We start from the raw sequence: 24,242 nt of genomic DNA, 5'->3' as shown, positions 1-24,242 counted from the left end.
AAGAAAATACTCAAACTAAGCGCACGCACTTCAAAACCAAAGTACAGTTGAGAAGTACATGTACTTGTTAACAACCGGAAGTGTCCTCTGCTTCCTCACCGGTAACTTGACGCGGTGGAGCGGAGGCAGTTCGAGGCAGAGCCGCTTTGGAGGCAAGAGAAGGAGGAGGAGGGAGAAGGAGAGGAGGAAGAAGGAGGAGGAGGAGGAGGATGGCTGCGGATATCCCTTCATACAAATGACCCACATCTCGGCGTGCGGACACGTTTCACACCCGGGACACTTCTTCTGACGGAGCGTCTCTCTCCACGCGCACCAACATGTCCGCGTCCGCGATCTTCATCCTGGACCTGAAGGGGAAGGTAAGTTTGTTCCGACTTGTTGTTGTTGTTGTGGGGGGGAGTTGACAGCAGGTTGTTCAGTGGAGCACCTGCTGCACGAGGAGAGGACTCCCCTCTAACTTTAAGATGACGTCAGGTGTGGTTTAATGTGTGTTTGTTAGTTCGCTGCCCGTCGTGAACCAGATGTTAGAGGTGTTTCCTGTACGTGTCCTTCCATGTGGCGCGTCACCCTGAGGGCAGCTCAACTTGAAAAACTCGTTTCACAACAAAAACACACCCACACACACACACACAACCACACACTTATCTCAACCCAATCTAACCCAAGTCATGCAACCCTTTTACTTTGTGAGAACCAGCCAAAATGTCCTCACAATAATGGTATTGAACCGAAATTGGTCCTCATAGCTATAGATAGACACATACACATACTCACACACACACACACACACACACACACACCGACACACCCCAACACACACACAGACACACACACACACACTGAGACTCTTGTTCTTGTGCAGTGATGCAACTTGTATTATATGTGATGTGTCCTATTTCAAAGTTTAAAACTTTACTCTATGCAAATCCAAAACTTTACACCAGAAATTATCACTGGGACTTAATATCATATTCCCAAAAAATTATAATAATAATACTTTTATGTCTTAAATGTGCTTGAGTCCCTCATATGTTATTTGAATAGATGCCATCTTCTTTTTAGACTATATCATCTTAAAGGAATAGTTCACCCAGAAATGTAAATCCACTCATTATCTATTCACCGCTGTGCAGGGAGCTGGTGGATGAAGTGTTTGAGTTCACAAAACACTTCTGGAGTCTCAGGGGTAAACAGTGTTGCAGCCCAGTCTAATACAAATGAAGTAAATGGCGACTGCTTCTTCAAACGTATAAAGAAACTGCTCCTGTGGCGTCATCCAAGTGTCCTTGAGCCCTAGACTTGGTGGAAAATGGTTAAAATGAAATAAAAATATATACATTAGTAGTATTCCCTCAAAGTGTTTTTTCAAGTGCCCCAAATCCAGAATGTAGAAAACACCCTGACATGTATGTGACATGTTAGAGGTGCGTAGCCTTTAGTACATGAGAAATAAAAGAGGCCACAGAATATTTTCCCTCATGGAGTTTTACATCTCAATCCTCACAGGGTTAATTTATTTCAAGGCAAGAAAAGGAATTGCTGAAGAAGCCTTATACATACCAGACAATACCCATCAGGGAAAAGGATCAGTCCCTCATAGCCGGGATGTCTGATTGTACAGATTAAAGCCTCTCTCTCTCTCTCTCTCTCTCTCTCTCTGACTGTCGTTCTCTGCCCTGAGGCAAGTCAGCAGATCTTCACCTTCAGTCGCCCCCCCCTCTGTCTTGACCAGCCGAGGTCCTGTGTCTTCAATTACAGCTGAGGATAAAAAAGAAGAATACTTAAGTGCTCCTGTCATAAACACTCCAAAATATTTTGAATTCCACCACAGATAAAAAAAAGAAAACGATATATAGGCAGGGTTGTATAGAACGATCCTGTAAGACCATCCATTCATGGTGCCCAGAGGATGAACCCTAATTACAGGGACTAGGCAGCTCCACTATCATGTTGCTGTTTCTGCTTTTGAGTGATTGATAGATTGTCTTAAAAAAATTATTACAGACATTCATGTTCGCCCCCCCCCCCCTCCCCAAGAATGAATTGCAGTACTGTATTGACTGTCTGCCATTTCATTTGAAGGTCTTTTGCATGTATTTCTATGAATTATACATTTGTACTGTTCCTCATGGTGTACAGTAACATTTAAAATGTAAATACACCTCAATAAATCCACAATAATGCTCATTAGAATGATAAATTCTCATCTGCTTAGTCCCGTGCTGAGTAAAGACCATAGAGCAGTTTAAATGAGCCTCCAGCTGCTCAGACACAGAGGCACTGTGAGTGTGCACAGTGTTAAATGGCTGCAGTTGATGGAGCAGCTCAGTGGCGTCTGTTTTTATTCCATCTACAAGTAAACGACTGTCAGATTCCAACAGCTCTGACAAACGCTTTTAAAACATCATCATCCTGCTGATAATAACGTTCTGAGTTCTGCTCTGAGATCTGTTTGATACGATTCTTTTTCTTTTCCAATCTGTTGATGGTGAAACAAAGTGACAGGAGCTCTTTAGACTCTCTTCGCTCCCTGTTTGCCTTCCAGGGATCTGCTCCAGTGAGAGTCAGGGTTTGGCTCTGGAGGTCAGCAGTGAACGGTTTCCATTGATTCCACCCGGTCGCTGATTGCCTCGTGTGTCCCAGTAAAGCAACTCTCCCATTAATCCCAACAATGATTTCCCCCGCAATGATATTAAACACCCACTATCGGTTTGAATAGATCATATTTCATTCATTCGTTGTTTTAAAACATCAGTAATGGTTCTAGATTTAACCAGCCATTGAATGTCATTTTAAATAATGAAAACCATTTCCCCCTTATTCTTTTTTTTTATTCTACCTTGTCTATATTTGTATTTAATGGTTTTATTTTAATTTGTCTTCAGTTATTGACATTTATTTCTCTTAATAATTTTTTTTATATTTTGCTACTTTTGTATGAATCATAATCTGGCTCCAGGGATATAATTGGGGGTGTATGAATTTTTGTAATTTAAAAGTATGATACTGTATTTTTTACTTGGAACAAAACACATTGACAATAGACCTGGAATATGTGTGTTGGTGCACTTTGCCTTTGCTAAATGTTAGAGTGAGGGTTTTTTATTTGCTGTGTTGGGGCCTTGACTAAACAAACAAAGTTGTCTGACATTTTCTTTTGTTAATGCGAGTTTAACTGACCCGTGGTAGAGACGTGTTGACTCTGGAGTCTCCCTGAGGTGAACCATCCAGCTATTGGCTGTAGGGTCGACTGACTGCAAAAAAACACTCTTCAGTTTTCTGACAGTTGGAAAAGAGAGTAGAACGGTTAAAAATGAGACTTTTACTTGATGATTTGAAGAAAGAATAATCATTAGAGAGTCAGGCTGCACCATATTTTACACATGGACTACTTGTAGATCTCAGCTTAAGGCCAGTTGGGAGTGGTTTCTTTGTTTATGATGATTTGCAGTTTTTCAGAGGTCTATTTCACAACTCGAGTCAAGTTGCCTGTTTTCTCTCGTCAACAATTTAAAACCCAAAGTTGTTCAGTTTGATTAAAGATAGAGAAAAGCAAACTAAGACAGTTATTTGATTGTCAGGGTCAATTAACTTGATCAAACTCGGATTTAAGATCCATCCATATTCATTAGGAACAGAATGTAGAGTTCAGAAACGCAGAGTTCAGACCAATGTGAACAAATATATATGCTGTCATGTTTTCCTTTCATCGTTTGGCTTCAGATCTACAAAGTCTCTTGACATTCCAGACGGGTCCTTCAGCGCTGCACCCTCTTTTTGATACGTGGATTGGTCCAGACCTCATTCTGTGACGCCGCTGACCTTTGACCTCGTCGCTCTACGGTTCCCGTCTCCTCTCACTGGAGCCGAGCAGCGGCTCTGTTCATATCCCTTCTCTCCCCCAGATTACTTTACGGTGCTGGAATTTCCTCTTTTTTTTTTTATTTCTTATTTCCTCCTGCCTTTGTTGTATGTGCTCCTGCGTGACCCCCCCCCCGTGCAACACAGACTCTTCTATTAAAGAAAGGAGGGAAGCTTTGTGTGTGTGTGTGTGTGTGTCACATCCCTCAAGCGTAAAATCTTTGATCTCTTTCTTCACTCCACTCTGTGTTGGGACTCAGACTGCTGACTCCTGTTGTTGTGGGCGCTGAAATAAAAAGACGCGGTTGTTTCTCAAAGCAAAGTGAACAACGTTGTAGCTTGATTAAAATATCGTGCATAGAATAAGTTTCATTAGGGTTAAGTCTCATTTATGCTCAATGCTAGATATTTTTGGGATACAAGGACTTTAGCTTTGTCATTCATGTCAAAGTTTGAACTTCTGATCTTCCAACAACTACTGTTCACGGTGTAACCTGAGTTTCTGGGTCGTCTTTTGTTATCTGGACGTTTATTGTTCCCTTTTTTTGCAGCGTCCACATTGTGCAGAAAGTGGCTCCACTGTGTCTTTAGTAATTGTAAGAATGGCTTAAGAAAAGGTAGAACTATTGGTGACAGTAGTCTCAAAAGAACAGAGAACTTATTGTTGTAAGAAGCTCTACTTTTGTTATAGAAATTGAGACACGTTTCCACATGTAATTGACTTTCTTGTGAGCTACTGTAGCAAACAGGTTCTTGCTCTTTTTGGAGGATTTGAAGAGGATGAGTCAAGACGCACACAAGAGCCTGAATCAGATCATGGTTTGTTTGGATTGTTTGGTTTGACTTATAATGAGTTGTGGATCTCAGAAATTGGCTCAAATCGTAAAACGTATGTCGAGCTTTACACCAGTATCGTTCATTGACACCACATGTCCTCAAACTTTTAATCCGTGCTTGTGTTTGTGAAGTTCGGACACTTTTGTTAAGCTCATTTCGCACATTTCAAAGCTCTTGGGAAGCTGGGCATTCATCATTCATTACCAGAGATTCGAGTTGGAAACACAGTTTGCACATTTCCTCAGTGGGTGAATTTGGAAAAAAGGGTATCAGCTCCATCCAGGGGGTTGCTTGTCTGTAGTGGTTATTTGAAGCATCCTTTAAGGTTGAGTGCTCAGCTTTGGTGAGTCGGCCCAAAAACCTGTAAATATTTCATATGTGGGTTCTGCCTCCCCAAAAGCGTTGCCTACCTTTTTATATATTTTGTCCTTACTGTGCTGCGTCCAGGTGCTGATCGGCCGTAACTACAAGGGGAACATGGACATGAACGAGATCGACCACTTCATGCCCATCCTGATGAAGAGGGAGGAAGAGGCTGAGATGACGCCGCTGGTCTGCCACGGCTCCACACACTTCCTGTGGCTCAAACACAACAACCTTTACCGTATCCACTTCAGCCCAAAGACCTGCAGCAGTTCATCTCAGTGCAGTTTCCTACTTTCCTCCTCAGTCCTGGGTGTTCAGAGATTTAAAGCATTTCATGAACGGCTTCCTTTCCCTGAGCCGTCCTGAGCTTCTTCTCTCCTGAGCTCCAGTTTTATCACGGCATGTTTTCACAGCCAGCTGAAGAACAGAGCACAGATTCACTGTGATGTGTTATTCATGGCCTAAGCTTTTTCTCATTGGGAAATTGGGCAGTCAAACCTCCTCACGTATTATTAATTCAGCATGATATCACAGTTGTGAGTAAGTGGTATTCCCAGTGCACTGCAGTAGTCGACAAGTGGGAGCTATATAACCACCCTTGGACCATTTCCTTATACAATTTGATGAATTCATTTATTTGCATTTATCTCTTAACCGACCACTGTATCTAAATGATTCCCCCCCCCCCCCCCCCCCCCCCCCCACATATCTACAACCTGTGATTTAGACCAATGTTTGTTTTTTTCCAGCTCGATTCAGGCACCATGTTTTTCTTAACAGTCTTTTCTTCAGTGGTGGCGATGACCAAGAAGAACGCCAACGCTGCTCTTGTTTACGCCTTTCTTTATAAAATTATCCAGGTGAGAGCTGTTATTTTTACACAAATCATTCAAATACTTAAAGAAAGGTGGATGCATCTTTTGTAAATATTCTTCTACACCTTGTATCTGCTGACGATGTGCTTTTGAGGTACTTGGAGTTTGTGTTTGTTGCCTTGGATCAGGTCCAAGTTGGTTGCTTACCCCTGTTTGTTGTGTTGCTGCGAAGCTAAGCTAATTGTCTGATTGGCCATAACTTCCTGTTTACTGCACAGACATCTGAGCTGCTAATACACCGTGTTGTACTCACAGTGTGTATTCTGTGTCTGTGTGCAGGTATTTAAGGAGTACTTTAAGGAGCTGGAGGAGGAGAGCGTTCGGGACAACTTTGTGACGGTGTACGAGCTGATGGATGAAGTGATGGACTTCGGCTTCCCTCAGACGACTGACAGCAAGATCCTGCAAGAGTAAGAAAACTGTCACACAGCCTATAATAGTCCGCCATACTAGTAAAACCAGTTTTCCCAAAGGTGGTGCCACAACAAAGGTGTGGTGTAGAAGTGTGTTGGTACTGTGTTGTGTAGAAGGTGTAGAAGGAGCAATCGGGCTGATTAGGTTAAAGCTTAAAACTGTCAAAGTTCATTATTGCTGCACTATGTCCCTTCAGGGAATAGACACACCTGCAAACGCACAGTGCCGTCAAACCAGAAACACTGCTACTACACAAATTGTTATTAACTGTAAAGGCTGTAGAACAGTACAGCTATACTGTAGCTGCCTATGGGACCCTAGTAAGTTTTAATAATACACCTTAAACAGCCAAAGCATCTCAAAAGAGAGTTGATGGCCTTATTAGAAGGGCTACTCGCGTTTTAGATAAACTACATGCGCCCTAATTTTGTTTTAAAGAAGTACCAGTGACCAGCAGAGAGGGAGAAAGAGAACACTGTGCTCCTGTGCTATGGGCCCGACTTGTTCTTATTCCCATTCAACCCAGTACAGCTGCTGACTAACCCTGTAATGTATGGTGGAGCTTTATTCAGCGAGTGAAATGAACTGAAACTTCTATTCTCTGGCTCTAGCAGTGTTTAGTGTTCTCAGTGTGCACAGCCTGGTTGTTGCTCTTCTCTCCTCTTGGTTCCTTTTGAGAGACGTTTGTTTCCACGATGAAAACATTCGCTCTGTAACGAGCCAGTGCTGCCACGGCAACACGGGTCAGTTTTCACATGATCGGCTTCACTGGGTATTTAAAAAAAAAAGTTCCAATTCGTGTGATACATTGGTTTTCTTGTGTTTTTATGATTTTAGATGTACTTGTACCTGTAGTATTGCTTTTACACCAAAGCTTGTACGTGTGTGTGTGTGTGTGTGTGTGTGTGTGTGTGTGTGTGTGTGTGTGTGTGTGTGTGTGTGTGTGTGTGCGTGTGTGCGTGTGTGTGCGTGTGCGTGCGTGTGTGTGTGCGTGTGTGTGTTCTGAATAGGGCTGATCATTACCAGGCCCCTATTGGCACTCAAACACAATTACCCCATCAGCCGGACAGACTCAAGACACACACAGAGAAGCCCTGCTCTTCTTCAAGGAGACACGCAAAGATGTCGTCTATGTCTTGTTCGCACACACACACACACACACACACACTCAAACACACACATGTTGACACACAATCTGTGTCTGCAGGCATAGTTCAGTTCTCTAACCTTTTTTCTGCCCCCAACCACAAAAACGCCCCTCTTCGCGTTCATTATAACCCCTACCTACCTGCAATGTGTGTGTGTGTTTTTGTGTTGTGTGTGTGTGTGTGTGTGTGCATGTGGGTGGATGCCAGCAACTGAGCAATATTGCATTTCATGTGTGCAGCCTCCATATGAGCCTTTGTGTGGGTGGGTGTGTGTCTGCATGCGTTTGTTATGATTTGCAATTGTTATGCTAATCTGTCAGTTTGCTGCCAACTCTGCCTCCAGATGCTTTCATTAGCATTTCTGAGGAGGAATCAGGGTGAAACAGAACAAACGGCAAAGCAACACAACAACCCGCCGTCGACCCCGAGCCCACTCGTCACCGCCTTTCATCTGCTCAGACTGTTGCTGTGTGTCAACATGCATTCCAGAGCCTCTCGGTGGGCGTGCTGCCTCAATCTGTCAGTCAATCAAAATCCTGTTTATTAAGCACTTTTGTGTTGTTGACTTTAGACGGAAGAAATGTGCAATACAACTTGAAAACAAGACACTAGGATCAATAGATATGTTTACATGGACACTTATATTACAATATTAACCCAATTAAGACAATATCCTAAATAAGAATTTGTCTGTAAACATTATTTTCTGATAACCTAAACTCAAATAAGGTCCAGTGATAATCAAATTAAGACGTGAGGAGTTTTCCGACCTGAGTCACATCTTTTAGACACGTATCTCTTAATCGCATTAAAACGTACTTTTGGAGTTTTTGCAGCATTTACTGCAGTTACCAACAGCTTGAGGACACACACCCTCTGATTGAGTGTAAACAACTAGTGAGTTTGACATGAGTCATATTAAGAATAAGTTTTAAAGTCCTATGTAAGTTGACACAAGGTCGACAGTACAATGAAAAGTGTTGGACCCGAGGACAGGTATAGGTATAAAGTATCGGCGAATACTCAAAAAGTAAACTGGATAATAACAATGAGAATAAACACCCGACTCTGCAGCTTCATGAACAGTGAGTTTCAGATCCTTGTTGAAACCACAACTTCACTATTAACGTTCTCTCACTGCCCTCATTGTTGTACACTTAACATTCCTGGCAGGTACAGTACTGGTTTGCATGCGTCCCATTAACAACAGACTCAGTGAGAAGCCTGTGGAGCGTTAAGCTGCTGGAGAGACAGATACGTCCCTCAGGAAATGTCTCGTTGCTATTTAACATCTGTCTCGTGTCCTGGTGGGATTATTAGCCACTTCTCCACATCTGGTTCAAGTGCAGGTCAAAATGTGTTTATAACAAAAAGTCTAACAACAGATTTCTATAAGAATCCGTCTTTCACAGGGAAATGACTGCCGGCTGTTTTTACCGATTAATGAATAAACACATCCATTAACTACAGATAGATTTTATGTATCGTTTTGTATGACACGGCCCATTCTGCTGTGTGCCAAAATCAAAATTGGTTTGCTTGCCAAGTGAAGCTGAAATTGAAAATAGCATCATAAATATTTGAGGATCTAGAGTATCGCACAATAGCAGATGAAATCAAGGTCTCACGCTCGACTCGAATTGAAAGCCAGTGGGAAGAAAGTGGGTCTTTATTAATGATTTACATGTTTAAATGAATAAACAATAAAATAGAACAGAATGAGAAGCAAGGACAGTCAAAGCCTCTGAAATGGAGAGTGTCTTGAGTTTAACCTTAAATATCTCAATTACTTTTATTAATTAGAGCTACAGTAAATAGTATATAGGATAAACACAATGTATTATATATATAATAAACAAAGGGAGAGAATTCAGACCCATTGTATTCGTTTGGTATAACATTTTGTGACATTATGGGTAAACACTGGAGTTCTGCAGTAGTAACAGTGAGTGGTGGTGGTGGTGGTGGTGGGGGGGGGGGCCTGGCCTGGTCACATGTTGTTTATCTCACCACAGTTTCTTTTCTCACAATGACGAGTCATTATTCTCCCCGGCTGCAGTCAGAGAGAATCAGTTAAACAAACCTGCTCCTCCAGTCGCACACGAAGAAAACAAATAAATGAATGAATAAATCACATTACTGTGGTTGGAGTAACAGTGGGTTTATGTAAGTCTCCATTTTTCCAATTACATCCATGACTCACCACTCGTGTTGTTTTATATCATGACGTGTGATTAAAACAAAAATATACACAAAAACATTCGATAAACGCAAATGTCAACGATGTTTGTTGACCTTTCTTTTGAGTTATGAGTTTAATTAATAAATTAAATGATGACTCCTCTCTGCGGATGTTAGAAACTTCACCACAGTCCATTCTGCTGCTGCTTGTGTGTTTTTCACATCTCTGCAGGTTCACAGACTGAATTTGTATTTAAAACCTCTCTGTGCCCTTGTCTCTCTCTCAGGTACATCACCCAGCAGGGTCACAAGTTAGAGGTCGGCGCTCCTCGACCTCCAGCCACCGTCACCAACGCCGTGTCCTGGCGCTCCGAGGGCATCAAGTACAGGAAGAACGAAGTTTTCATGGACGTCATTGAGTCTGTGAATCTACTGGTGAGGACACGTGAACCAAACAATATCTGGAGAAAGTTAAAAGTTAATAAAAAGTCACAGAATGATAAATAGAACAACTAACATCTCTGATTATCCTGTCCTTTATATTTACATTTTCTGGGTATGTACGTCATATAGCCTGATGTTGGTAATTAGGGATTTTACTATAAAGTAACTAAATTAAAAGCTGTACAATGAGTCAAATGAAGTAAAGTGATGAGTTGTGAGGAAATGAACAGTCTGAGGACTAAGTAGAAGCATATAAAGTTAAAAAAGTCGCTGAATTCGCCCATTAATCCAGATCGACTCCAGACTTTTATGGCTTTTTAGCTGGAAAGCTACAACAGGTCATGTTTACTCTGATAGTCCAACAGATTTCCTCACAGCATTAGTTCTCTTTGTCCATCATCAACCTCCTTTAACGGATTTTTCTTGGAACAGTCAGAGTATGCGTGAGCTCCGAGGCTCAGTGGGTGTGTCGGCGCTAAAATCATCTTTGTTAAAAACCCTGCGACATGTTTTGTCTCCTCCGAACACTTTTTCCTATTTCCTTGAATTGAATTGCGAAGGAAGTGGTTTCTAATATCAACAATCCTCAGTTCTATTTCAGTGAAGTATTTATTTCTTTATTCCTGATTGTGCATAGTGAGGAGAAGCTATACAACAGGCTGATGAGGTGTATTGTGACTAAAGGTATTTAACCTCCACAGCAGTGCAGCTCCCACTTTCTATTCTGTGACCAGGGGCTTTTTTTTAAATGTCAGATGTCTTCAGAGCTCCTTCATCCCCCTCGCACCAGTGCCCTGATTCCATTTCTCCCACTGCACGCTGAGAGCCTCTCAGCCGCGTCCCTCAGTGTGTTCAGATCTGCTGAGTGGTTGTTGATTTCTCCCAGTTCATGCTCTGGAGTCTCTGTGATTCTGTCCTACTGCTGATCATCAAGTATCTGCAAGTGCACAGTTATTTTTGGGGCTTTTATTAGACATATGAGCAGATCTAACAGAAAAGCTGATACCATAATAATTAGGAAATCTTTAAGAATGATCAAAATACCTTCAATCAGTTATAAATGTAACTTTTCTCTTCTTCCTGTAGGTGAACGCCAACGGCAGCGTCCTGCGCAGTGAAATATTGGGAACCATAAAGCTGAGAGTGGTCCTGTCGGGGATGCCTGAACTCAGACTGGGCCTCAACGACAAAGTGCTGTTTGAAATCACAGGCAGTAAGTCATATTTCTCCTTTTTGATATTAAAGATGTAATATAGACCTATGTTATATCTTTTGATTTAGGTTTCCTAGCTCTGCCACCGAGGTTCTGTTTCTATCTGCATCAGGATTATGCAAATTCTACACAACCGGTTTCCACGAAATTCAGGGGGAAGGTTATAGAGATAAGGTGTTAGCATCGACACCCTCCCAGCGTCTTCTATCAATTAATCATAAATAATACAGCCCATATTCACAAATTACAATCATAGTGTTTTACAAGGTGCGACATCCTCTGCCTTAAAGAAGAAGAACTACCTAATTAAACAGAGAGAGATAGAGAGAAGCAAGTGGCAGATAGCTTTCCAAGGACGGACTGAAGGGCAATAGATGTTACGTGTTTACAATATTCATGGGAAAAAACAGTGTCCAGTTTGAATTGAGATGTGTATCATAGTTTTAAGTATTTATACATACTCTGACACATTATTCATCTGATTAGTAGTAATATAAATCGAATCTGATCACGAGAGAGCATTTTTCTATCATGTGATCTTTACACCCGATGAACATTTCCATATTTGTTTGAAAATTAATAGAATATTTAATACTTAACATACTTTTTGCCAAAGTTGAGGCAGATATTAGTGAGTGTGCTTCTCCTTGATGGTTGAGCTCTCACCTTGAACTCATTCTCAACCTTCACCTCCTCTTTCTGTCTTAACCCTTCACTCCCACAGTCCCACACCCAGCTTAGCTTTCATCCTTCCTCAGCTTCCTTTTCCCAAATTGTTCCAATAATGTCTCCCACGGCTTCATCTCCCTGCTCCTCCCGGCTCCTCCTCCTCTCCTTCCCTTTCACCCTCTCTCTCTCCATCTCCTACGTTTCTTTCTCTCCCCCCCACGGCTCCTCACCGAGGGGAGAAGGCTTCCTCACTGTCTAGTCTCTTTGAGTTAAGCCTCACCCCGGGCTACAGCCCTGAAGATGAAAGGTGAGGGTCCGTGGTTATCCTGTGTGCGCAGCCCACACTTTCCCTGCTGTGTGTTTCCGTCTGGGAAATAACACATCCACAGAAATAATGATCCCAAATAATGATCAAACAGACACACACACACTCACACACTCTGGGAATGTTTACACAAATATTAAAATGTGTTTTGCACGCTGAGCTTCTGCAGTTTCCTGGCTTTACATATAAATTCCCAGTCATTTGGTGATTATCATATTTGCATGATCCACATTTCTTCCATCACAGCTGGACGCAGCCGAAACCAGAGCGCATAAATCATCAAACACTGCCCTCTGCTGGCAGGAGTCCATCATTGAGTGGCAATAAATATCAAACTTACTCTCTTATTATTTACAATCTGAAAAATGGCAAATTTAATTACTTATCCCATTAAAATACCTGATGTCAACATCATTTAGTCTGACATTTGTTGCCTGATCAGATTTTAAGTTTGTTTAAAAATCATGTGGATGTGAGTTTAACATTTTTGGGAGTATTTACCTTTTTTCCCCTGAAGTTGACAAAACATATTCTCAGCCCGTTACAGTTATGAGCTGAACACCACGGCTGCAACTCACAAATGAATTTTTATTATCAATATATCAGCTGATTTTCCTAATTACTAATCCCATAGATGAGTGTGGTGACATCTTTTCACTGACATCTGGACATCAGATCATCAACATAGTCAGGGATTCATGTTCTGTGTCGTGGATGATCCACTTTCAGCTCGACAGGCTCTTTTCTCCAACCTCCCAAGAGTTGTTTAATCAATTGTCTCTCAGGCCACCAACGCTCTGGAAGATGCTTGAGACAGAAGCATTTTCCAAATGTCACAGTAGAACTGTTTCTGTGTCTGTGTGTTTTCTTTTTTTTTTCACTGTGTGACGGCAGACACAGAAAACACACAAGCTCTCTCTTGTCTGCTGTTGTGCGTGAAAGTAGGGAAACAGGTGAACCTCAGGGGAAACTGCTGCACCTACCGTCCTCTGTTGACATGTCCGCAGAACCCACCCACACACACACACACACACACACACCTGTCTCTTCTACCAGCCCCTTAGGTCCTAGCTGTGACAGAGTGTGACCTTTCTTTCTTGTCTTGTCTTGATAACACTGCGTTCGAAGCGTGTACTCTGTGTTTGTGTGTTGGAGGCGTGTGTTTGTGTGTGAGTCTTAGTGTGAGTGTGTGTTAGAGTTACTTACGGGAAAGGCTTTGCTACTTTGCTTGTTTGAAAGTGTTGTACTCTCTCCAGACCTGACCTCAGCCAGTCTTCAGACACGCATTGGGGAAGTGTCACACATGTACACACACACACACACACACACACACACACACACACACACACACACACACACACACACACACACACACACACACACACACACACACACATACATACATACATACATACATACATACATACATACACACACACAGATGCACACAAACGAGAGCCAAATAAAAAGCCTCGAAGGGGATATGCTCAAAACCTGTGGGTTTGCTGTATCAGTCAGGGAATGCTATCTTTGTTTTGTCTTTTACATTGTCTCAAAACCATTTTAAATTAGTTATACCATATTCTGAAAAAAATATGGTTCATTTGAATGAGTTGTAGATCGTGTCTCCATTCTCATCAAATGAAACCATTCCTACCAACCATCCCCGGTCTGCATGTCTTTGCACTGTGGGAGGAAGCTGGAGGAAACCCACACTAACAGGGGTGAACAGTGAAACTGCCCAAACCGGGATTCGAGCCAAGAACCTTCTACCGTATCATCAAGAACAGTTTTTCTATCTAGACTTATTTTGTCCACTCACACACTGATCGGGGGTGAAAACAATAACGGAGAAACACATGATTTATCCACATATGAACACACAGCCATAAATCCACAGTATGTGCACACACACAAGAGAGAGTGAACAGGGAAGTGAAAACAAACCCTCAGTGAACTGGACTGTAGCTCACTGTAGAATGAGGGGTTTTGGGGGAAGGCCCACAGGCCAACAGTCATTCCAGCAGTTCTCCACCTCTCACCACCCTCCATTAAGCGCAGAGGAGAACACTGAGCTTTCTCCAGCCGACAACACACACACCACCATTAAAGAGGTCACGCTTTTAACTGCCTATCGAAACAGAGCTGCCGTCTCGCTGCTTCGCTCTCGAGGGGAATTGAACCAGAAAAGTGTAATTTTGTTTAAGGAGGGGAAGAAGGTGTAGACGTCACAATGTGGTGATTTTGGTTTGTTGGTACTTCAGCGTTAAAGTTACAGGTTAATAAGGAAGAGGGTTATTTAATGATCACAACCGAAACAACAAATTGATTCATCTTTAGGGCGGCGTGGTTCTTTCTGTGTGGACTTTGCACGTTCTCCAGGTTCTCCAGTTTTCCTCCCACGGTCCAAAAACATGCAGATTGGAGTGTGAGTGGTTGTGTGTCTCTGTTTGTCCTGTGATGCACTGTCCCCCTGTCCATGTTGTACCCCTGTCCCAGCGTCTCGCCCACTGTCAGCTGGGATTGGCTCCAGCTCCCTGCAGACCCTTAAAGGACAAGCAGTATAGATAATGAATGGAGAGATTAATCGTTAGTAATTAATCCTGACAACACCAAACATTCAGTTTATGCTTTTTAAATCTGTTTCCTGTCGCTCTTTATAGAACATGTTCGGGTTTCGGTCTTTTCATTGAACAAAAGCTACATTTTGAACACTTAAACTCGGCCTTTGGGAAAATGTGAAGGTGATTTTTCATGATTTCACAAACACTTTAAAGACTAAACGATTAATTAGTCATTAATGAAAAAACTGATGTTACAGATAACGGCTTCATCTGAACACCTCTTAAGTGCAGATGTGCTTTTTTTCTGGATAACAGAACAATAGTTGTTTGCTTTGGTGTGGGTGTGTGTGTGGGTGGGTGTGTGAGAGGCAGCTGAATAGGCTTCAGTGATGGGAAGGTGATGGCAGCATTTGTGTGTTTGTGTGTAGCGGCTTAATAATTATTTTGTGAGGGGACAAAAAGAGGTCAGACACTTTTGTGTGGTTGTGTTTGTGAGTCTAGGGAGAGAGACTGAATGTTTGTCAGTCATCATTATCTCGACCTTGATTTCCCCAAGGCTGCGTGAAAAGCTCTCGGATCATCTTTGTGTATTGTTTGTGTTTGTCTGTGTGTGTGTGTCAGGAGAGAAGAGCAAGACAGTGGAGCTGGAGGATGTGAAGTTTCACCAGTGCGTCCGTTTGTCACGTTTCGAGAACGACCGCACAATCTCCTTCATCCCACCTGATGGAGAGAGCGAGCTCATGTCGTACCGCCTTAACACAACAGTGAGTCGCACACATGTGAACCAATGTTTATGTTGAACACACAAACACACAAACACACACAACAGATAATCACCCATTGTTTGTCTCTCAGTGAATCTCAGAAACATCAAAGTCACATTTATATTTACAGGAATAAACTGTAAATTACACCTGTACAATATAATATCTAATTAACTGTATGCTAAAATGTTTATATCTGTTCATATTCCTTAAATTCTTCTTTTGAAGTATCTTAATTTGTGTGAATGCATGAATAGGATTTATTCTTAATTCTATTCTATCCTATTCTATATTTAAATAAGCAAGTGTTTCAGTAAATCAATTAAATAAAGTCAGTTGTAGTGATTGTGGTTGCAAATGTGAAAATACAAAGGGGCAGTGGCAAAAGTTGTCATGGCCCTTACACTGTGTCTCTCTGGAGGTGTGTTTGTAGTGATGCATTTCAGCTGTGTACTCACCCTCTGACCTTGTCCTCCCTCTCTCTGCCCCTCCCTCTCTCTCTCTCTCTCTCTATCCCTCTCCCTCCCTCTCTCTCTCCCTCTCTCTCTCTGGCAGGTGAAGCCTCTTATATGGATCGAGAGCGTGATTGAGAAGTACTCTCACAGCCGTGTGGAGATCAAGGTGAAGGTAATGATGAGTGACACACAAACACAAACACACACAGAGAACCGAGCCCTTACTCCCTCTCGTCCAGTCCCGTCTACACTGCAGTGTCTTTAGTATGTACGGGGGGGTCACAGCCTCCCATCTGCCCGACCCAGCGACGGCCACACGGGTGTTTAAAAACAACACGCCGCAGTTTGCATAATCATGACGACCTCCATGATTTGAGTTTGTTGTGAAGGTCTCCGGTGACGTGTGAACTCTGTCCTCTGTCCCCCCCCCCCCGCAGGCTCGGAGTCAGTTTAAGAGTCGCTCCACTGCCAACAATGTGGCCATCATGGTGCCGGTGCCCAGCGACGCTGACTCGCCCAAGTTCAAGACCAGCACGGGCAGTGCCAAGTGGGTCCCAGAGAAGAGCGCGGTGCAGTGGAACATCAAGTCTTTCTCGGTTAGTACGGCACATAAAGAAAAGTTCATCAAGTTTAATTATATCTAGAAGAAGTTGTCATCTTTCTTGTTGTAAATATGTGAAGTCACCTTTGTCCACAGAGGACTAAACCGGTGAGACGAGCTCAGAACTAAACACAAATAAGGAAACTTTATCCCTGGAAATAACTAAAACTTAAATAAATAAACACTAAACCCTAAACACTTTCACACAAAAACTCTTTCCTTAACTTAAGTTTTATTAGTTGTTTAGTGCTGTGGAAAACCTTATCACCCCCGCCCTTGGCTACAGCCGATAAAACTCATCCCGACAATAAATGAGAAATCTGTATAAAGGTTGACGTATCAATGATTATAAAATAGCTGATGGTAAATGGAGCAATTTCTAAAAAGCTTAATCCACATCCCCCTATTAAGGCAACTTGATGTTTGTAGAAAAGAGATTAAGATAACTGATGGATTAGTGAGTTTACGACTCTCTTATCACAATTAACCACCACTTTTATATTTGTTCCCCATAAAACACACAGTAACTGTGATGCTTTATGAGGACACATGATTTTATAGCGTTCAAAGTTTGACTGTGACACATAAAGAATGTTCTGCAGAGTCACACACAAACAGGAGGAGAGCAAGTCGCAATGTTTAACCCTCCATGACAGTTTATTTTAAAAACATTGACCTTTTATTTTGAAGAACTTGCATTCTAGTGAGAGAGAGACAAACACGCTCTGGAACAACAGAAAGAAACCAGAATTATATCAGAATTACACCAAATTTGGTTGAGGGATGCGACGTGAGCAAAGAAAGAACCTATTAAATTTGGGCATTGAGCCGAACCAGGAATTATTATTAGTTTTTTTATATTTTTGCCAATTTCCAATGGAATATTTAGGGAACTGATATATACGAGTGTGTGTTTGGTGGTTCTTGATTGTTCAGCCATGATTTTCAAAAGTTACAATTAAATAGTGAATTAATACCAAAGATTCTGGGCTTTCAAAGTCAAAATAGTGACTGATTTTCATGAATAAAACCAAAGTACAACAAGAATAACAAACTCTGAGCCTGGTGTAAAGAATGATTAACCTGCTTCATGTTTTTATGGCCTGGTTGTGCTCGACAAACGCTGAATGAACCGACGTCTGATTCACCTTGATGGTGACATGGGAGTCGTTGCCATGAATATCAAGTTTGTTTGGATTTTGGACAAAACAACCCGGTGTTAATTGGAAGTCGGACAACTGGGAACAGAATTCATCAAACCAATAAAACTGCCTTATCTGACCTGATAAGTGTGTGTGTGTGTGTGTGTGTGTGTGTGTGTGTGTGTGTGTGTGTGTGTGTGTGTGTGTGTGTGTGTGTGTGTGTGTGTGTGTGTGTGTGTGTGTGTGTGTGTGTGTGTGTGTGTGTGTGTGTGTGTGTGTGTGTGTGTGTGTGTGTGTGCGCACAGGGTGGTAAGGAGTACTTGATGCGGGCCCACTTTGGGCTCCCCAGTGTGGAGAGCGAGGAGCTGGAGGGGAAGAGACCGATCACAGTTAACTTTGAGATCCCTTATTTCACCGTGTCTGGAATTCAGGTTGGACCCTTTGTTTGTGCTCTTTCAATCCTACTTCCTAGTTTCAACAATCCACGGTTACACATTCACACATGAAGGGAAAACAAACTGGAACAATACCAGTACGAGACTAAATAGGTGATTTATTAAATGTTCTCGTAATCCGGGAAGTTTTAAATCAACTCACACTCTTCTTTCTTTATATCACTGCTCACTGGTAGAGGGTAAAACTTAGAATAAAGCAAAGCAAATGGCAATTTAAATACACTGTAAGCTATATGATGCTTTATCGACACTTTGTGAAAACTCCAAACTAAAAACCTCTACTTATGTTGTGGAATTTGCTTTTACTTATAATCTAATGAGCTATTTAATGGGATGATATCTCTTAAAACAGAAGTTGGAGGATTAAAAAGTTACGTGAAGATAGCAGAACTTTCACTAGATGACCGTTTATAATCCACAGTGTTTCTGTTACAGCGACTGAAATGCCCCCCCCCCCACCCCCATGTGTTAAACCCTTGTTCCCTCCTCAGGTTCGATACCTGAAGATCATTGAGAAGAGCGGCTACCAGGCTTTACCCTGGGTGCGCTACATTACACAAAGTGGAGGTGAGAAAACAACACACTGAAAAAATTCATCACACCTCACACTCCCATAAAAACACATTAAATCGGGATTGAGTTCAAACAGTGACGCAGAGATCCTTTATTTTCCAATTTAAAATCATCTCAACATGTGGAATCCTTTGGGGTTGTGTGTGTTTTTAAACAAGGTAACACGAGGTCAGAGATTCTGGTTTAATTTAAACATAACCTCCTTGGTGGTAACAAATAATAACAAAAGTTACGTTAAATTAGACATTATCACACAATGCAAGTAATTTATTATGAAGATCTATTTCTTCTTATTTTGAAGTTCAAGTTTAGCTCCTTCAAAGCAGGAAGTCTCCGAGTCTACTCCCGTCGGCAGATCGCAGGTTACCCCGAGGTTAAAAGAAATGTTTTCCTTGTGAGAGCCGTGTCAGAATCAGTCTTTCTACATCACTATTCAGCTCGTGGCCCAGCAATGAACCCAGCTGTGTGGCATCCATCATATCTATTACCTGCCTCTATCACCATGAGCCGTGGCCTCGGGGGTGTAGAGTGACACCGCACAGGATGCCAGGGATAGAAACTTATTGTAGGGATTCTAGCTGGTGGCAGATTTCAGGTTCGGGGTAAAGTGTCCACATTTGATAGGTGGGAATTAATCCATCAGCGTCAGAGATGATACCGAGGAATTTAGTGTTTAGTGAGTTTTAAGTTTTCATTCAATTTGTCTGTGAATGTAAGAAATTCTGCGAAGTGAAAAAGGCCAAAGAAACACTGAAGCTCCTGAGACGCTTCGTATTTAGATCAACAGGATTCGTCTTTCCTACATGCACTGGAAGCGGTCGACCAATCAGAGCAGAGTGGTAGAGCTGGCCAATCAGAGCAGACTGGGCTTTATCAGGAGGGGGGCTTTAAAGAGACAGGAGCTGAAACCCAGTGTTTCTGACAGAGGCTGAAAAGAGAAGCTGCAGCAATGGACAGTTTGAGGAAACTGATGTATTCTCTGTAAATAAGAGCATTTAAACCTTTTCAAATAGTAAAGTATATTTAAATTAGAACCTGACTATTCTATGCATCTTTTAAAGCTGCAGTATATTAATGACACCGCAGCAAAATCCTCCCCATCAGCTCACCTGCCTCAGTGGGGGATAAATGGGAATGTTATGGAGATGGGAGCCCGACACCTTCACTGAACCGCTACCAGGAATCTTCTAAGTTTCTCACCTGCAGCCCAGGAATGCACACGGCTCAGTTACATCAGTTATATCCATTACTTGTCTTTGTCGGGTGCGAGTCAGGAGCTGCGGAGGTTGAGTGATGCTGCCAAGTGCCAGGAGGCTCCCAGGGTGGCACTCAGCAAATGCCAAGGTTACTGTTACTGACATCGGCAAAGGAATCAGAGAGAGGAGGAGGAGGAGGAAGAGGAGGAGGAGGAGGAGGGGAGAAGACAGTGAGAGACTGAAGAGTGGTGAAGTTAGGGAGGACTGGAGAGGGAGGCTATCACCTTTCTCTTATTGTTGCCATCAGCGACACAGGAAGGGAAGACGCTGACGATCACATTTCAGTCGGCGCTACACACACACTGGATTATACAACACCCTGATACGGTGGCCTGACTTATTAATGAGTGATGAACAGGCGTTTAGGTCGAGACGACTTCACTGAGACACATCGTCACTGGTCTGAATCTGATCACACTGCAGCTGCTGTACTCAGATCAGTCACATGTGCTGGGGTGGACTAGCTCTGCTGCTGTGGATGTTTAAGTGATCTTATAACGTGTGAGTTTTGATTTGGGGATAGGAGTGGATGCTTCTTCAGAGGGTTATATTGATTCCAAACTTTATAACTTTGTTTAACATACAAAATTTCAAACTCTGCGAAGGTGCTAAAAATTTCGAAAAAGAGATTTCCGACCATTTCGGTAAAAATCTCTTTTTTTATTATTTTTCATTTGCATTTCGGCGGAAAAGGTACACATGGAGTTTACTGTATGTCTTTATACATACTGTCTTTACTGTACATATTCTGAGCAGCTAAAGTTACTGCTATTAGAAAGAAACAAACAACAAACAACCTCTCTGAACTTGTTGCCACAGTTTAATGTACTTATTCGAAGCCATATTGAAATGTTTGCTATTAACATGCGAGGGTCTAGGGCTCATGGGAAATGGGTGTTTGTTAACGACTAAATAAAGGCTTGATATATATTACAAATACTGCACTTGAATAAATGTGATTGATTGATTTCATCGGATTGTTTTCTTCCAGACACTCGTCATAGTCTCAGATTTCAGTACGTTAGTGTATTAAATATCGTTAATGGGATTTTGTAGAGTGGCAGTAGAATTAGTGGAAATCTTGTTGAGGGATTTAACAGGGCTTATATCGGCAGTAATGTGATGTGCAGGCTGATGAGTGGAAGAAAGCTGTGTTAATGCTCTGCTACGTTTCTTGGCAGATTACCAGCTCCGGACAAACTAAAGGGCACAGATGCTGCTAGACGAATGGATCTCCTCCTCTTCCTCTCCCTTTTCCTCTCCCTCTTCCTCTTCTCACGTCCTCTCCTCTTCCTCTTCCTCTACCTCTCCTCTCCTCTGTTTCTCCACCTCCCCGTCTCTACTGAACAGCAGAGGACAAGTGCAGGAGGACATTTCACCGACTCTGAGCGGAAACAAGGCGTCATCCCTTCCGGCTCAGATGGGAAAGGCTGCTGCGTCACCTCTGACCTGTGATTCAGTTTTTTTAAAGGTTCCTCAGGACTTAAATATTTAAAAAATATGAATAATGAACTGATAACCTGGTTTCACTGTCTGGACTCGGCGAGCTCTCATTTCCCACGAGGTCAATTTACTGAAGAATTTGGGGAAAGAATGTTATTTTAAAATGTAAAAATATTCACTCAAATATAGAATCGAATGAAACTTTATTTAACATCTCTGCTTTCCCACTGGAACTGATTATAAAGCGCCTGGATTCAGTTACTGTAATGGATCATTGTCATTTTTCTAAGGGCCGACATTACAGATTCCAAATTATTTTATTAATTTGTGAAATCAAAATTGTTCTCCTTGTGGCATTTTTCTTTTTTCTAAAAAACATGTTCAATGCAGCATTTCCCCCACTTCTCCATCCTTCAGTATCTTTAATTATAAGGGTTTTTATTTCTTATATCTTCTGTCCTTCAAATCCACTTTCACATAAACTCGGTCATTAATCTTCATCCCTCACATTTTGATGGAACCTCTCTATTATACGTTCATTGCCTTAAAGAATCGTCGATGTATCTTCCCCTTAAGCACTGTGAACATATTCCCCGGTGCCCTGAAACTAATACCAGCGACCAGATCAATGATTAATATGGCACAATATTGTCGGAGGCGTTGGCAGTGTAACATAATATTGCCGACACACTCCCGCAGGGTCTTTAACCTTGTCCTTGTGATCGAAACCCGCTCGCTGCTTTGAGGCAGACACATTTTTATTCATCCTGTTAACTGTCGTCTATAGTGGACCTGCTGGTCTCCTAAGGAAATTGCATAGAGGAGCAGGAAAGTGGGGATCAGGAGGCCGGAGAGCACGAGGTAAAATAACCCCGAGGGGATTTGTGACTGTGCAGAATCTCAGAATATTGACAATATGTTGAGGTTATCAGTTTTTTCTTTATTTTTTATTTTGTGTGTGTCGACCTTTGCAGACCAATACTCTTCTTCAGAGCAGTTTGTGGTGTAACTCCCCCCCCCCCCCCTCCTTTCTGATGTGCATGCACTGCGCCGCCTCGGTTCGGCTGCACTGCCAAAAGCTCCTGAGAGAGTCCTGAGTCACTGCTATCGAGAACAAAACCCCTCGATTAGAATCGGCCCGTTGTCTCGTGTAAGAGGATATTTCAGATACCAATGAGGATTTGTATTAAATGTGTGAGTTTTCATTAATTTATCGACTACTGTTTGTCCATAGGGGAAAAAAGGGATATATTTGGAAATAAACTATTCTTTTGTATCTTATTTTGAAGTACAATTGTTTTTTTTGTTTTATTTGCTTGTTCTCCCTCAAAGGTCTGTTTTAAATTTTTTTTGGTGAATAATATGATTCACTGAAATGCAGAACTATTTGATATATTGGACAGATCTGCTTTAACACTTATTCACAAATATCACCTACAGGAACATATTAAACATGTCAAATTGTACATAATACTCTATATTTAAAACTATATAGAACTTAGTAGTGTGTGTACTGCTGCTAAGGCCCAACTCACATTGTGTTAGGATTGAAGGGAGGATATCATTTTTGAAATACACTATTAGATTTGCAAATAGAAACTAGTAGTTTGTCTCTGTCTGAAATTACCAAAATCCACATACCATCATATCTCAAACCCACTTATTACCACATTCACAATTAATGACTCACTCAGAATGAATTTGTCCAAATTCAGATTGCAAGAGAAGCTTCTAGATGAAACTCATCAGGGTCGTTCCTGTGCAGACGTGGGTGGTAAACGTTCATGAATTCACTAAGACGACCTCCAGCAGATTTATAACCAAACTAATAAAGCCTTGACACTTTGGATTTGAAAGAAACACTATCACATACGTTTTCCCTAAACACATGTGTCAGGTTGGGGGGAGAGATGATGTTAAAATGTTGATCTGGATTTACAGGAGAAGCTTCAGCGGATCACATTCAGTCTGTTCTTCACAGAGAGGCTCTGAATCCTCCTCCCACACACCTGCCTCTCCTCAGCAGCCGACCTGCCTCCCCGCTCGCTCTGCCCACCTCTCGCTGTCGTGCACGGATACACAGGCTGCCATCGCTACTGTATACTTAAGGTCCAAAGACAGATTTGTGTAAGTAAGGATTACTTGGGCCTGTGTGTGTGTGTGTCTGTGTGTGAGAGAGAGAGTGGTGCTAGTTTATACCAGCCCCTGCAGATTGCTGCCTTGTGCATTGTGCCTTCAGTTTGCTGTCTGTCATCACACCAACAATGGTTGACTGTGTGACCCCTTTTGTTTCAAGGCAATAGGGTGTGTGTGTGTGTGTGTTTGTGTGTCTGCAAGCAGATAAAGAAGCTTGACACACGCACATACCAATGTGACACAATGCAGGACCTTCACTGAGGTTCTTCTGCAAAGCGACGTGAGGTATTACTCTACACATCTTTGAATAACATTTCACAAACATGTCAGTTTTTCTCTCGTCAGCCTCATGATGTTTTATTTTTTCAACAGAAATTGAAGTTTTGCATTTCAGAGTAAATGTATTAACGCCTCTGGAAACGAGACTCTGTAATAACAATGCGGTCGAGTCAGCAGACTGTAGATTTACCTAATTCAGTGAAAGATGATTTAACATATTGACAACCCGGTTCAACCTTTT

General features: G+C 42.0%; 1 protein-coding gene across 1 annotated transcript; it reads left to right on the top strand.

Annotated features, from left to right (window-relative positions):
- Window positions 1-105: 105 nt before the first annotated feature.
- On the top strand, window positions 106-22,867 carry ap1m3 (adaptor related protein complex 1 subunit mu 3). The gene is made up of 12 exons (XM_053429764.1): window positions 106-359; window positions 5,146-5,302; window positions 5,857-5,924; window positions 6,219-6,349; window positions 9,970-10,117; window positions 11,213-11,339; window positions 15,519-15,661; window positions 16,217-16,288; window positions 16,554-16,712; window positions 18,165-18,290; window positions 18,806-18,881; window positions 21,325-22,867. Exons 1-12 carry the CDS (start codon window positions 318-320, stop codon window positions 21,345-21,347), a joined length of 1,272 nt encoding a protein of 423 aa, XP_053285739.1. The 5' UTR covers window positions 106-317; the 3' UTR covers window positions 21,348-22,867.
- The last annotated feature ends 1,375 nt before the right edge of the window (window positions 22,868-24,242 follow it).

The sequence above is a fragment of the Pleuronectes platessa genome, chromosome 9, assembly GCF_947347685.1.
Source record: "Pleuronectes platessa chromosome 9, fPlePla1.1, whole genome shotgun sequence".
Lineage (NCBI taxonomy): Eukaryota > Metazoa > Chordata > Actinopteri > Pleuronectiformes > Pleuronectidae > Pleuronectes > Pleuronectes platessa.
The sequence above is the reverse complement of the archived record's forward strand: the minus strand, read 5'-3'. Positions and strand labels throughout refer to the sequence as shown.